Consider the following 16499-nt stretch of genomic DNA (forward strand, 5'->3'; position numbering starts at 1 on the left):
AAAGGACCACCCTGGTGAAAGAAATAATGGCAGGGCTCCCTACCCAGCGATGACCCGGTCGGTCCTCAGGCCTGTACAGTGGTTTTCACATTATTTTACTCTTGGACCCTTCTGGCAGGACAAAGACCCTATGGACTTCCAATTTTGCCAAAAAATAACTACATAATATTAGAATTGGAAGAAACCAGTTAATTTAGTTCAATCCCACTTCTCCACTTGTCAAGTGTTCCAGGGAGAGCAGGGGAGGTGGCCGGAGTCACAGCTAGTTCATGCAGAGCTGGGCCCGGACAGGTCCCCCGATTCCTAGGCTGTGTGTTTCATCTTACAGCATTAATTTGGTCAAGGGACTTCTTTTTCAGTTTTATTTTCTTATGCGGATTCAATTACCAACCAACTGGAAATAGCTCTTACTTTAAAACCCGCATTTGAACATGATTTGAAATTTCAGACTATTGAGAGGGCCTGGGAACCCTCGAGCATGGAGACCCACACATGTGGAGACTCAGAAGGAATGAGGACAAGTCTCCAGAAGCAAATGAGGAAGAGAGGGGGCTTAAGCTGAAAGAAGGACCAAATCTATTTTTTTAAACTCAGACACAACTGCTTCTAGGTTTCCTGGGCTACTAGAAATAAGTGGAGAGCATGATGCGGTGCCGAAATTGCATCTGCTTCCGGAACTGGGATACTAGAAACAAGGAGGTGAATCCCTGTAAGAGAATGACGGCCTGGCTTTCAAAACCTACAAGCTCCCAGACAGTTTCCCCTTACCCTGTACGGCACAGGTCAACCTCCATTTTCCATTCATTGGACACCCACAACATGGGCTTTTCTAGATGCTTGGGTCTTATTATATTCAAGGAGTAGGAGAGGTGCGTGGGGAAAACAGAAGCCAGGAATGGGACATGGGCAAGACCACTTGGCTAATAATGGAGCCCAAACTCAAACCCAGTCCCCAAATTGACCAAAGGCCTCTTTCCACCCTGTAGTGAGTCTTTGCAGGGTAGATGTCAGAGTTGCTTAAACACCCAGGAAATACGTGGTGGAGGCCAAAAGGTGCTGGACCTCCTGGGACCACCGGTCCCCATATTACGGCATCTGAGCAGCAGCAGTCTGTCCCTCTGAGGACCAGCCTTGAAGGGCTCACAGGGCAGCTCCTGCTCTCACAGCCAAAGACAACGGACAGAGGTACTTCCATGCAAAATGTTTATTTGGAATATGTGTGCTACGAGCAGGTCAACCATCCTGAAATAGCAAGTCTTTACATTGTGCAGAGATACAAGAGCTCCTGGAAGACATTCATCTGTGCCCTGTGGGCATGACTACTCTACCCATCTCCACCGTTAGTCACATTAAGGCCTCTGGTGCTGCTTGATGGGGGGGGGGGGGAGGGCGACGACTCGCAGCTGGTGATTGGCCATTACCAGGTGTGTCTTTTCCTGGAATCCTCTCCACCTGCCTTACGTATCAGTGGTACTCAAAGAAATGATGAGCAAAGTTTCTATGGGGTTACAGAGCCTTGTTTTCACCACATTTTGGAAGTTTATTTATTCATTTATTTATTTATATATTTGTTTTTTGAGATCCCTCTGCCTAGCTTTCCTGACACATCCGAGTGTAGTGTGAGGGCTCAAATTTCAGCTGCCCCAAGTGGGAGAGTAATTCGTTGATTTTTATAATCTGTAGGTTACTGCTTTTCTCTCTGGCTGGGACATATGGTTTTCATTTCTAATTTCTGCCATATGCTTCTCAACTTGACTTGCCTTTGTCTCGCTCTTGCTGTGACAGGGAGTGTCACACGTGTTGGCCCTGCCACAGGGTGGGCTGAAGGATAGCAGGAGAGAGAAGTCTTGCTCCTTCGGCTTTGCTGCAAGCCCCAGCAGACCTGGCTTCTGTATGGAAGCAGGGATGGGTCATCTTATGGGGAGAGCTTCCTCCTCACCCCCCCAATCAAGGCAATGGGACGAATGGTTGGACAATTTGGGTTCAAATTTCAATCACTGAGCAGAGGCCACAGAACAAGGCCCTCCCTGTCTTCTGTAACAAATACAAGTGTGACAGGGGCTCTCAAAAGTCAAAGCCAGGAATCTGCAGGCACTCTGCCCACCTCTCCGCACTGCTGATGAACCCAAGGACTGTTTCAATGGGCAGTTGGTTAGACCATATTGACCTTTTTATGAGATCTCAATCTGGATTGTATTCTTAACCACTTTCTTTTTTCTTTCTTTCTTTCTTTCTTTCTTTCTTTCTTTCAACAAAATGTGAAGGCTGGGGACCTATTCTCTCTTTTTAAGCTTATTTTACCATCCCCTCCTTCTTCGCTTGGTGGGTCCCAGAGTGGACCAACCCACACTCCTGGAACAGGACCTCCCACCATGCACTCTTAAAGGTCACTTGGAATCTGTCTCTTAAATCCTGTCCTGAGTAGCAACTCTCCTCCCACAAACAGATGTACAGAATCTGCAGTTAAAAACAAAAGAAAAAGCAAATGTGAAAATCCCCCAGGCGTGCAAGAGCAGCCTGAGACTCACTCCCACCCCTGCTTCCATCCCTCTAGCACAGATGGATCTGCAGAAAATGGCCCAAACACTGCAGCAACTGCTCACCAGCACTTAGAATACTGAGAGTGTTTCTCTAAGCCCGGCTATTTAGAGAGTGGGAACTCTGCTCTACTGGTCACTTTCCAAGAGCTGCTAACCTGACACTTAATTGTGTCCTACTTCATCATTTTAAACAAAACAAAACAAAGCAAAACAGCCAAGACACACAAACACAGTCTTTGGCGGGGGGTCCCAGACGAAGTGGTGGCCTCATCATATTTTCCATCGGTTCTTTCTGCTCTGAGCTGGGAAGCAGTCGTGTCAACAGCAGGTCAGCTTCACCCTTCCTCCTCCAAAGCCCAAAGCCAAGCTGCCACCAGAGTCAGTCATCCTGCTGTGGCAAAAAGCGGTCAGGGGCTAGTTCCAGAGTCATCTGAGTTTACGCATAGGAACTTCCATGAACAGAAACACTCCAACCAACAGTCAAAGAGGATAGAAAAAGTTCTACTTAGAATTTGCCCATGGATCAAAACCCTAACCTACAATTCTAGTAAGGAAACCAGGATCTCCAAGAGTAGATGCATTTTCAGGGACTTTTAAAGAATTCCATGTGACAGGCAGCATGGAACAGAGTTCTGCAGACATGCGCCAAGAACTGCACCCCCCTTAGTGGGCAGGTTCCTGCAATCCACAGACACCTGAGGTCGAAAATGATAATGAAGATACCTGGTTTTTGGCAACCTGAAAATTTTCTTCAAAGAAAGGTAATTAGAGCCAAATTACCAACATGTTCTCTTTCCCTTCTTTTGCAAATCAAAAAATACAAATAAATTTCATAGGCAATTCCTCATGTAATGTTTAGTCCAAATGGTCAAAGGTAGAACTTTTAATTTCATAAGCCCAAAATCATGAAACACCAACAGTTAGCATACATATGAGAAAACAATGACAAAGACAAGAGAACTTTTTTTTTTCAGGCCACAAATAATAATGGAGAGTTATATATGCATCAGAAGTAGTAATAATAAAATAATAATTAGCATTAAGTTCAAAACTTCTGGGAAAGCTATTTTGGATTACAGGATGTATTATTTACCTCAGAATGTGCAAGCTTAAAACTCTAATTGTCAAAGTTATCCCCCAACACACACCAAAAAGATTTATATACAGGCTTAAGTCCAGAAATTAAGGTTCAAAGTAGAAATACTGATAATTTCAACAAAATTCAGAAGGTTTCAGAAAGATGGTACAATTTAGAATAAAAACCAGAAGACCATCATTATATTGCTTTGTGGTATACATAGGTTACCATGTTTTTTTCTCTTCAGGATCCTTTTCTTTCTCTTGAGGAATAAGCTAAAATTTGATTACTTTCATTTAAAGAAGTTTTTAGATGGGATCAACAAATTTAAGAAGTCAGAGTAGAGTTAATAGACATGTATATATGTATGTTTCTATATGTGTACATACATACATATATGTACACCTCACCTTCTTCCATTTGTAATTTAAGGAGGGAAGCACACCCCACAAAGACCTCCAGGTAGCCACCCTCATTTGGTTTTAGCAGATGACTTGAGTGATTCACCAACTATTAGAGTAACTGACCTCTTCCCTATTAAACTTTTCCTGGGGAAAAAGTTTCCGCCATTCCTAATGCTAAGACTTGGCCCATCTCATTTGCTGGGAAAGCAAGAGCCTAGTACAACTTTTCACAAGAGCCAAAATCTGGAAACAAGTAATAGAAGACTGCATAAGAGAGGTAAGGACCAAGAATGCAGATAAGTGTATTTGAAACAACTGTTCAGAACTACTTAGATTCTGTGTTGTTTATTATAGTCCAAATACATGAAGTTTTTATGAAATAAAATCATATGGTACAGATAAAAATGGGCCATGAAAGCCCAGTTGGAGTTGTTTGCAGGCCAAATTGCAGACCACCCAACAATTTACATTTTAGGAATTTGAAACATCTAAAAATAGAGAAGGTGGTTTCTCAAAAAAGAGAGAGGGAAGGAAGGAAAGAGGAAGGAAGGCGACAAGAAACCATTCAGGAAGTGTTAGCTAACAAGATACCCTACTTAGAAAGAAGGGACAAATGCATAAAAATGCTTAAAATTTGTGCAGGCTACTGCAATAGTAAACACAGTAGAATACATAGGCCTCGTAGTACTTTTGTATTGGCATATATATAATGTCTCTAGCACTTTTAAAAAATATGCAGAGACTAATAATTAAGGATCATTCTAGATAAAAATACAGTATTTCATAAACGGGGCAGGGGGCAGTGGAAAGTATCGTCTCAGGGGAGATCCCCACAGACATACCGAGATGAAACTATGTTTTTTGGTAATTCTAGTGGATATGGCAGCAAAAATAGTTGTAAGGATGTTGGCTGGTTTTGAGAGGGTTATTTTCAAATATAACCTTACAGCTACATTTGCGAAAGCATCTTTGTGAAAAGTTCATTTTATTAACCCTGTAATACAATGTCTATATTGACATCTTTTTTTAAGATAACATAAAAGTAGCTGAGCTGTGAAGGGGTAAGGGGTGTGTGCTTTAAAGCAAATGTGAACCCTTTCTGGGTTCCTCTCACACAAAGGGATACAGACTCTTAAATAAAATAATACTTCCTTAAAAATCTGCCACCTCATAATTGTTTACATCATAGAAAAATAGCATTTTTGTAAAAAGAAATATAGTTACTTTGTTAAAATGGTCTATTTTAAACCAGCAATTACTTTTCATATAAAGAATTTCTAAACATCCATACAGAACATAAAAATAGATAATACTGAGGGCAAAGCAGACGATGGCATGTTTGCGAATGATCAAAGTATTTCATCGCCAGATAAATAATACTCTGAATACATTATGGTACAATTTTTAATCTTTTAGAAACTTAAAAGATATTGCTTTTATTCTCTGATGGCAAGTTACTTACAAATAGAGTTACTTGCAGCAGCAGAAGGCCAAATTGATTAGAAACGGGCATATAGATTCATCCCATTTCCCCTAAACTCAAAGTGCTGGAATGCCGGGCAGTTGGCCCAAGTCCCAAACTCCTTAACACGAGCATGGGCCACAGGCTATGGAGATGCAAAGGGGAATTAATGACATTCACAGTCCCTTCAAAACCATTCCCGTTTGAATTTTACATGGAACCAGATTAACACCAAACTATTTACCAGCTTGGCTAAATCCATCACTAAGGAGAGTTTATGCAACTCCTCTCTACATACAGGCATTAACTCTTCATATTATAAAAACAGATGGTTTCAATAGACTAATGCTTTATTTCCACAAAGTGATTCTGGAGGGATGGCGAGTTTCTTGGTGGCAGTGGTAGAGGATGCGACAGTACAGTACAAGCCAGCAGGCACCAGCCAACACACGGGCAGGCAGGGCGGACAGGCCAAACAAGAGGACACGCAGTTAGTAAACTCTAGCGATCCGGTGCTTCACTGGCATCTCCTCACACCCTCTCCACTCTGCTAGGGTCATACGAATCTATAAAAGAGAAAAAAAAAATTAGTGGTATATTCAATTAGAGTGTTTTCTGTTCAATCCTCAAACATAAATAGATATTTTGAGGGAACAAAATTCACAGGTGTAAAGTGAACGCTTAGACATTTAAACAATATGGTTTTCACTGAGGAGTAAGAAACTATCATCAAAAGGCTGTTTTAAAAGGGCACTGTATTGGTCATTGTACATTGTACAATTGGTACATTGGTCACTACCTAATCAGAGAAATGGGACATCATTCAACTTTAAATGTAACACTAGTAGGGCACCTGGGTGGCTCAGTGGTTGAGTGTCTGCCTTCAGCCCAGGTCATAACCTCTGCATCCTGGGATCGAGACCTGCATCAGGCTCCCGGGTCAGAGGGAAGCCTGCTTCGCCCTCTCCCTCTGCCCCATTCCTTACTCATTCTCTCTCTCTCTCCCTCAAATAAATAAAATCATAAAAAAAAAAAAGAAAACACGAAATCTAGGATTGGTACAATTTGACAGCTATAAAAACTATTGTAAAACGATTTCTTCTTAAATGTGCCTGGACAACTGTGCAATACGAAGGCCGTACCGATCCCAATTTCTCCAGCAGCAAAACGCCCTATGCTAACACAGTCTCAGCTTAGCCATGATACGCTTACTATCCAGACGACACACCTGTGATGGCTAAGACCATGCTTACAGCGCTGAGTCAGACATTACAAACCAAATAGGACAACAGTGCCTGCATTTAGGAAAAGCAAGCAGCCTGCTCCTCCCCAAATGTGATTTGCTGCACCAAGTGCCCGCGTGGCTAAAAGCAAGTGGAGCTCAAGTGGGTTGGCTGCCTTCTGATTTTTTACACTCAGCAACACCCAGTGTGATAACATCCGATATGAACAGCTGAGCGCTACATTTTTGTGCTCAGTCAGCCTCATTGTGTGTGGATTTGGAGGGGGAACTCCTCTGAGCAAGAACAGTTTTTTCTCTGCTGGAGATGACGGGGGGTGGTCACTTCCAGCCGGTGAGAGGCCAGAAAGACGCTGAGCATCTATTGAGCATAGGTTACATCCAGTGGGCACCGAGCAATTCACCTCGGGCCAGGTACAGGGGGACACCTCTGCAGAACAAGTTCACACCCCACAGCCCTATTGATGCAGCTAACGGCCCGGAGCCAGGGAAAGAACTCTGTAGAACAATGGGCTCCTTCTGCCAATCACAGACAGTGTAGGTCCAATAAAAATATAATGTGAACCACATAACATTATTTTAAATTATCTAGAAGGTGTGATAAAGCAAGTAAAAGGGAACAGGTGAAATTAATTTTAATAATATATTCTATTTAACCAAATACATCCAAATTATTATTATTTCAACAGGTGATCAATATAAAAATTGAGAAACTTAAAAAAATATTTTTTTTAATCCTAAGTCTTTGAACTCTGGTATGTATTTTACACTTGCAGCACACCTCAGTTTGGATAAGCCCCATTTCAAATGCTCAAGGCCCCACATATGACCAGGAGCTACCATCCTGGCATGTGGAGATCTAGAGGACAGAGAGGCTACTCTGAGTAGTGAGAATCCTGGTTCCAGTGGGCAGGATTTCGGGTAGAGACAACACACTAAGGCCTGCCCTTGTGGGTGTTTTGTGCATCAACATGCGGGAGAGCTACATCCAGCCTTCGCACGAGTGGCATTGCTTGGCATCTCACACCCTCCCAAGTTGCACCCCTTTGGGCCCAAAGCAGTCTCTCCTTGTTCTCCTCCTGCACCCAGATGGATAGAGTATGCCATGGAGGTTGACAGAACCAGGGTTCTGAACACTACCAGTTCCTAAGATTACACTTCCAAACTGGAACACGATCCATCTAACAGAGATGGCATTTTGTCACCTGAGTTAAGTTTTGAAGTGCTGACTTCTTAGCCAGAGGCCCAAAAGACCACTAAAAAGTTATCAGCTGAAAGGACCACCTTCAAGGATCACTGCATGTGGAAGGGCATGTGCATGTGTGTATACTGGGTGGGGGTTAGATATACGGTGGCATAAACTGAATTCTAAGTGGGCTGTGAATTCGGGAATAGTGAAGTGGTTCCTACACACTGGGATGACAGGGGCAGGGGTGGGTTGGGGGATGGAGATGTTGATTCTTATGTATAAAATGATAAACTATATCAAGAAAAAAACATGTCCCAGAGTTTATCAGCAAAAAAAGCAACAAGGCTTTATTCTCACTTGTGAAGCAACAGTGAGGAGAAGGTAAGATATCTCAAGTTTGACTGTCATAGTCATATGATCCACATTCCTCTCAAAATGATTCTGGATACGCCTGGTGACCATCACATGAAGGAGGTGCACCCGAGCTCCTCTTCCTGAATGAAATTGTCCCTAATGGTGTCCTGCTCTGCCATTATTTAAGAGTGCCGGAGGGGACTGTGTGCATCATGAGCAGCTCTCTGCCTTTAGATTTGTGGTCACTTTATTATGTATTAATGAATGCATCAGATGGAGAAGAGGGAAAAAAATATCTACTAAATGTCAGTAACTACAGTTTATTTTTTATTTTTTATAGATTTTATTTGTTCATGAGAAACACACACACACACACACACACACACACAGAGAGAGAGAGAAAGAGAGAGAGAGAGGCAGAGACACAGGCAGAGGGAGAAGCAGGCTCCATGCAGGGAGCCTGATCTGCGACTAGATCCCGGGTCTCCAGGATCACACCCTGGGCTGAAGGTGTCACTAAACCACTGAGCCACCTGGGCTGCCCAGTAACTACAGTTAAAAAAAAAAAAAAAAAAGTAATGGAAGAGGTGTTCCTAGTGGTTAACATTAAAATTGGCATTACCTACATGTTTGCAGATACCTGTCCAACCCTCTTCACGTACCGAATGATCTAAACCCTCTTCACATGCCAAATGAGCTAAAAATTGAGGGAGTGCTTTATTGAACTAGAAGTTTCGTGTCATAAAACATTCCCTGAAATATGTGGCCATGAACTGAGAAAGAGAAATCTTGACAAACTGGTAACAGGATTTGCCTCATTTAAAAATCCTTACAATCTTCAGGATGAGACCAGACTGATGAAGAAACTCATTTTAACTCACACTCAAAAGCGAGTGGGCATATTTTGCATGGGAGGAGAGAGGACCCATTTATTAGAGCTGAAGACTAATCCCAACAGCTCAAAAAATGGGTCGTATAACACTTTTTCTCCACCATTATGGCAAGAGTTCCACATCTTAGTGTTCTCTTGGCAAAGACCTTTATCAAGTCAGATGATCCAAGAGGGCCCTGACAAATGGGTTATTTCAATAATGTATTTTGTGTAAGGAACTGAGCAACACTGGCCAACACTCCTAAGAATCATACTGCATTCGTGGGAAAATTTAAAAAGTGCCATGTGGATGTTTTGCAGAACAAAAATTCTGGATTTTTTTAGCTGAAACAAGTAATCTTGTCCATTGACAGAGAAGAGGGAGTAGGGGTGCTGCCCCACTGGGGGTTGCCTCAGGAGGGGGGCTGGGGGCCCAGGGTCAGCATGGTCACACACACAAGGGCAGTTTCCCCCTTGCTGTAAAAAGGTCTAAATGAATGATTTGAGGTCCCTCCCTGTGTGTGGTTTATGATGCAGGCCTTCTGACATATACCTCCACTCTTCTTTCTAATCAGTGCTAGCATAAATGATTTCTAATTGCCCAGCCTCTGAAGAAAATGCTGGAAATGGAGATGCCTGTCTGCATCAGAGCTGAGAGGGTGAGACTGTTTGGGGACAATCCCCGTTGCTGCCCCTGATAACCTGCCTGGTGGTTTGACCTGGAGCAGCTCTGAAGGCATTAAGGTGACAGAAGGGAGAGGCCCAAAGGCCAAAGGGTGCCCTCTGTCCTGGGCTTAGCCCTCAGACCTTAGGAGACCTTATGGGACAGAGCTAATGGGTGAAACTTTTAGGGGTGGGGTGCTGAGAAAGTGCAAACTGTTCCTTCTATCTACTAAACCTTTTTAAAGTTTCATAAATGGTGTGGTAGCAAAAACAGATAAAATGGGACAAAGGACTTTGGAAGGTTCGGTGTAAGACACAGCAGTCCGGCTGGGTAGTTTATTTAATTATCTGGGTATCTCTTTCTTATTAGGTTAATAAAGAACACGCAGGTGGTCCAGGTGAATGTTGTTTGGGAGAGAGTGCAGAGCATGTGCGGCACGGTCTCTACAAGGTTCATCAAGGGGTGGCACCAAAGCTGGGATACTTTACTGATTTACCTCTTCACAGTCAGGGACCCAAGATTTATTTATACAGATAATTGTATATAATTGTTTGCATAGGTAATTTCCATAAAGACATAATCATTTATGATGTACCACGGGATACTGATTTTTAAGGAAAGCTTCTGGATGACTCTTTGTAAAATGAAGAATCTTCTGGTAATGATAATTGACAAACTCAGCTTTACCAATACAGGATTTTCATCATCTGACAACCTGGTATTTTTGTTTTTGCTTTTTGTTTTTTAAGATTTTATTTATTTGAGAGAGAGAGAAAGAGAGAGAGAGAGGGAGGAAGAGAGAATGAGAATGTGAGGTGTGGAGGGGTGGGGGGCAGATCAAGAGAGAAGCAGACCCTCCACTGAGCAGGGAGCCCATGCAGGGCTCAATCCCAGAACCCTGGGATCACTGCCTGAGCTGACAGCAGAGCTCAACCACTGAGCCATCCAGGCATCCCCAACCTGGTGTTTTTTATACTCTAAGACCATCAAATTAATACTGAGCCCTGCCTGCGGCCTGCCTCCTCACCTGGGCACCAGAAGTCCTGCTGGACAGTCTTCTCTCTCTGTGCTGCTGGATGCCCGTCTTCTTCCAGCGAGGGGGCCCCCTTGGAGACAGGGAGGGGGTGCCCGACCCTCAGGTCCCCCGCATTTGGAGATACCGGGCCTCCGGGTGGCACCCTCTCGGCCTTCAGGTCCTCGGCCTCCTCCACGGAGTCGGCGCTCCGGGAACTCAGGAGCCTCATCCGAGACACAGAGCTTACCTCCTTCATCCTCATCAGGCGGTCGGGGTCTGCTCTCCGAGGGGGGGAGGCCAGTTTCTCTTGTAAACTTTCGATCACTTTGGAAGTGCTTCTGAGCCTCTTTTCTGCGCCTGCCACGCTCGGGGTCCTTTCTATAAAGTGGAACAGAGTGGACCTGAAGGGTGGTTTTGTCTCCGTGTCCCTGTGATCGCAGGATGTGAACTCCTGGGGCCTGGGCTGAGGCTCAGGACTGGGGACCTTGCTGGGGACAGTCCTGTCCACGCTCACGTGCTCACTGGTCGGGGCAACCCGACGGGCACCATCCCTTTCCCCTACAAAGAGAGGGCTTTCAGTCCAGCCACACTTCCTCCTGCCATAGAAGGCGTCCGTGGACACCGCGGGGTCATCTGGCTGCGCTGAGCTGGATGCAGCCTCCTTCCTGGGGGCCTCTGGCCCGCAGACACTTCCATCGGGCTCAGGGTGCTCATTCTGCCCTGTTCTCTGGGCACCTGGCAGTAGGGACTCCACGGCCACCTCGATGCCCAGGATCCTTGCAGCCCTTGCTTGCAGGGATTCATTTGGGGGGATTTCTATGGCACTCGCTTCCCCTAAAGAGCCATCTGACTTCTCAGCACTCCGCTCTGGTGCAGGTAGCAGCCCCACAGACCTCAAGTCTGGGGCCGACAGTCCTCGGGCTTTGCTGGCAAGAAAGAGTGGGAGCCGCGGGCCCTGCTCCCCTCCACCACCAGCCTTCCGAGGGGCTGCTGCACCTGGCCCACCAGAAATGGACATGCCGGGCAGCTCCTGACTTTCCCCGGGCTGCCTCAGCTCAGCTGGCTCAGACGAGAGCACTGGCTTCGTGTCACTGGACTTAGAGGACGTCACTGCGTTCACAGGACCCAGGCTGACTGCTGGCTGGTTCATCCTGTGCTCGGCCTCCTGGTCTCTGTTCTCGGTGACCGGGCTGGTGCGTGGAGACAGTGAGGCCGCAGCCCTTCCGCCTACCACCGTCACGGGGCCCAGGGACCAAGGCGGGACGTGGGGCCGGCCCAGCTTCTGCTCCTCGCTCCAGCTCTCAGACTTACTCTTCACTCTTCCCGACCTGGGCCCGGGCTCCTCGGGTGCCAGCCTCCCTAGGGCAGCCTCAGCTCTCTGTACCTGGCCTGCCTCACCCAAGCCCCGGCTCTTGGCGGTGGTGTCCACGTGGCCTTCACACTGCCACTCCGTGTCACTGTCCTCGCTGCTCCTGCCACTGCCACTGTGACTGCTCTCCTCCTCCTCCTGAAGCTCCTTGTTAAAACTTTCCAGCTGGCTTATCAAATCCCAGGGACGCCGGCTCACTGGCTTCAGGAGAAACTGGCCAAAGAGCTGCTGACTATTGCAGGGGCCGGTGGTCTCCCCCTTCACCACCTCGCCCCGGGGCACAGGGCTGGCGTCACGGCCGCGGCCATCCACGCACGGCTGAGTGGGCCCTGCTTTCAGAACAGGTGCATGGCTTATGCAGGAGGAAGTCTTCGAGAAAGCGCTGTTGCTGGAGGGGCTGAGGGACATCTGACCTTTCAGGTGATGAGCATGTGGCCTCTGGCTCTGGTGGCTGGAAGCTAACACCCCAGGCAGGTGAGCTTCAGAGGCAATGGGGTCTGAAAATCTGGGTGTCAGTACTGCTTTTGGGGACCCTCCCGGCTTCTCGCATGGGAGGGGCAGAGGGCTTTTGGAGTCCTCGGTGAAAGTGGTTTGTGTTTGCTGATCTCTGTACTGGTGCCCTGGCCATGAGCCAGAATACTTGAGCTCTCTGTGCTTTGTAGGGTGAAGGAATCTGAGGTCATTTGTTTGTTTCCCTTCTTCTGGTTCCCCCAGATCTTGTTTCTGGAACTCTGTTCTCCCAACCATACTTCCTGTGAGAGCTTGCAGCTCCAGGTCCGTGGAAGACATGCTCAGCAGACTTTGTTCTTGCAAAGCCGGGCTCTTATCAAGCCTATTCTTTTTATCAGAGCTCTGTTTTAAGTCATTGTTGTTCGTATCTATATCTGGCAGATGTGATTCGGATTTAACTGGGATGGAAACCAAACAAAATATCGTCTCGTTCATTTTTTTCTTTGAACTTTTCTTGGTCTGAATCCCAGTTTCAAACTTCTTGAGCGTGGTTCGAGTTTCGCAGGTACTCTCACCCTGCGGGCCTGGGGAGGGGGCCGGGCCTTCTGGGTGGCCACGCGGGCTGCCACCCACGGCAGGCCACTGTCCTCTCACAGCACCATGGTCTCTTTGGTCAGGAAAGCTGCCATTCTCTGCATCCCCGGGGAGATGGCCCCATAGCCACCGGGGACCAGGACTGGCTGGGGCGGAGCTGCTGGCGTTGCCTGGTGGGGTCCTCACGCTCCGTGGGCTCAAGACGGCGCCGTCCTGTTGACTGTTGCCATGAGCAGGTGCTGGGGCAGTACCCGGACTCGAGCTGTACAACATCTCAGCAGCCTGTGTTTCTGGATGGAAACCCTGGGGCTGGGCTAGTTTAAAATGTCGTATCCGGGGATCGTCAAAGGGAATATACAGGACAGAGCTGTCATAAGCGGTGGTTGGCCGGGGCTGTAGAGGGAAGGCTCGAGGAGAGCGCGGGCTCGCACCATACTCGGTCCCGGTTCCCAGCGGCCTGGAAGGAGGCTGACCCCCGGCACTGGGCACCTCCGCGGGATGCTGCTGTTGACGGGGCCCAGCGCACACGGGCCTGGGGGCCGCGTCGTCCCCGTAGGGGTTGGTGATGTGCTGCAGCGGTGACCTGTACGACGGCGGGGGCACGTACACCGGAGGCTCTAAGCCGGAGTCGGACGCACATAGCTCCAGCCTGGGCTCGTTAGCTCTGCTCAGGTAGGAGGCGCACAGGTCTGCCTGCTGACCATCCGGAGAGTCGCTGCTCTCCATGCCCACTCGGGAGTTCTGGTGAGAGTCGTAGGACGGAGGCTTGAGGGGTCTCCCAAACTTGGGCCGGGGCAAAGGGGCTGAGGAGCCACTCTTCTCGAGGTTCCTTGTGGATTCCAAATTGGGGGCACAATTTGGAGGGTAAAATGGCATTTTAGGAACACTTGGAAAATGTCCATCATTCAGTGGAATGGGAATCTCCATGCAACTCAGGCCCTCGGGGGAAAGAACCCTGGGCAAGGACTGGGATTTCCCTTTGCTTTGAGAATTCAGCACCTGTTCTCCTTGCATGAATGGGTACAGATCTTGAAACAGTCTCTCCCCGTCACCATCAGACATCTGCCTCCCTAACTTCCTTGGCTGGTGCCAGCTCTCAAGGCTTATAGTCTGCCACTTGGCAGGTGCTGCCATTCTCAGCTCTTCTTCCCAAACTGCCTTCTTCATCACATTCTCTGTCCTTCCTCCAACTTCCCATGGACCCTCCCTCATGTGGACAGGCAGACTGTGGGCTTGGGCCATTCCTCTGCCCTCCAGGTCTTCTCGGTCCCTTGGGCCCAGGAAGCCACCAACCTCCTGTCCTCTTCTTCTCCAGTAGGCGTGGTCGTGAGCAGTCTGGGGCTGAGAGGACCACCTTAGCACGGGCTGGTCGTAAAACCTACAAAACAGACAGGCACAGAAGTTATAGCAGGGGAAGACCCATGCAGGAGAAGCATTTCTTCGTCTGCTCTATGACTGACTGGTGCTCCCAGTCAAACACAGGTCAGTGCTTCTGCAAAATATATTCCCAACCCAAGTACTTATTGACTTTAAAGAAAACATGTCCCACTAATTATGGTTGGAAGGCAGCCATGTGTTTTGCCACCAAGGGCCTAGGAGTGGCAGCAACAGGCTGCCCACAAACACATCAGGACATTGGTGGTACTTGAGAGATGTCAGGGCTCTCATAATGTTCAAATGCCCAAGGGAACAAGGGTCAACTCGAGAGTAGTATTTCTCAAAGTGTGGTCATGGGCCACTGGGAGTCCACTCTCCCCCTGAGTCCTGACCACTGAGGTCTCCTGGGAATTTGTCTGGGAACCGGCTTTTTAGAACCCCACCCTCGGGCAGTGGTTCTTAACCTCAACATGGGCAGGAATCACGAGAAAGGGTTGTTCAGGCACAGACTGCTCCCATCCCCAGTTTCTGATTCAGCAGTTTCAGGTCGGACTCTACAGTATGCATCTCCAACACGTCCCCAGGCGATGGGGGTCCCAGCACCCCACTCTGAGAATCATCACTGCACGTTAGACTCTAGAGGGACTTCCCAGGTCTTGAGGCCCAGCCAGCATCCCTGCTGCATCACGCTAGAGTCCCAGAGGCAGGAGACTTGGCATCGGGGTTTCTCGGGCACCTTAGATATGCCCAGTGTGCAGCTGGACAGAACCATGGCTTCATCAGAGTTCCTGCGATTCCCTGATGGCAAGAATCTCCCCATGGGCTCACTAAATAAACGTTACCAAGTCCCTCGGGTAAAAATCCAGATTTGGTAGGTCTGGGTTAGGATTCAGGTGCCCACATTCGTAGCAAGCACTCCAGGGGAGTCTCACCTTAGGTGATGTGGGAAAAATTGCTCGGGCTGACTTTGAAACTCAGCCGGAGAAGAGGGGCTCTGTCCATGCGCCAGAACCCCCTGCCAGGCAGGACACGGTAGCACCAAATGCCAGCCTGGTTCCAGCCTGCTGCCCATCACCTGGCCACACGTCAGAATTTCCCTGTGAACCTTTAAAAAATATGAAGGCCCAAGGCCCACCAGTCTAGCAAGCAGCACACCCCCAGTGTATTCCGACATCATCCAGAGTTCAGAATCACTGTTCTAAGGCAGATGAGGAGGAAATCAGAACAGCCCTGTTAACCCTGCACAGAAACAGTCAGCTGCTAAGTGACAAGAGACCAGGGCTATGACACTGGAAAACCCAGAAACTGTTATTTTGATATATATCCCGTAGTCTTGGTGTGGGTGAGGGTGCGGATTTTCGAAAAGCCTTGGTTCTCTACCAGGAATCTAAGTGCTTCCTGCTTGTTAACGCACCCTCACTCCGCTGAGACAGGTACTGCTGTCATTCCCGTTTGACAAAGGAGGAAACTGAGGCACAGATGGTAAGTCACTTAACAGTAACATGCACTTGGCACTTATGCTGTGTCAGGCACTGTGCGAAGGATGCCAAATGAACTGTATGTATTTCCACTGTTTGTTCTCCCTTTTAAGGGACTGGGGCATAGAGAGGTTTAACATCTCTCCCAAGTTGCACAGCCTGGAAGTTAGTAGGGACAGCTTCAAATTGCAGTCAGTGTGGCCCTAAATAAAGCCCATTCAGGTAGCCATTCCATTTCACAGCTCCCAATGTCATGCAAAGTTCCTCAAGTGAATAATTTTAACAGATGAATAGTATTGTATCATACATACAGGATTACTTTAAGGGCCTCTCTGTAGATGACATTCTAAAACACTATGAGAAACGCTATTGCTTGCAAACACTAAGCAGGTCTCGGGTTATTTAGAATAAATC

General features: G+C 47.5%; 1 protein-coding gene across 4 annotated transcripts in view; it reads right to left on the minus strand.

The window, feature by feature from the left end:
- Nucleotides 1–1189: 1189 nt before the first annotated feature.
- The window catches only part of JCAD (junctional cadherin 5 associated), a 78734-nt gene continuing 63424 nt past the window's right edge, over nt 1190–16499 (minus strand). For 3 of the 4 annotated variants that reach the window (XM_072825553.1, XM_072825552.1, XM_072825554.1), the window contains 2 exons: nt 10830–14608; nt 1190–6050 (listed from right to left, as the gene is read on the minus strand). In XM_072825553.1, coding sequence (XP_072681654.1) covers nt 6016–6050; nt 10830–14608 — 3814 coding nt within the window. In that variant the 3' untranslated portion in view covers nt 1190–6015. The remainder of the gene's footprint in view (nt 6051–10829; nt 14609–16499) is intronic. The other variant, XM_072825555.1, reaches the window with a different exon arrangement.

The sequence above is a fragment of the Canis lupus genome, chromosome 5, assembly GCF_048164855.1.
Source record: "Canis lupus baileyi chromosome 5, mCanLup2.hap1, whole genome shotgun sequence".
NCBI lineage: Eukaryota > Metazoa > Chordata > Mammalia > Carnivora > Canidae > Canis > Canis lupus.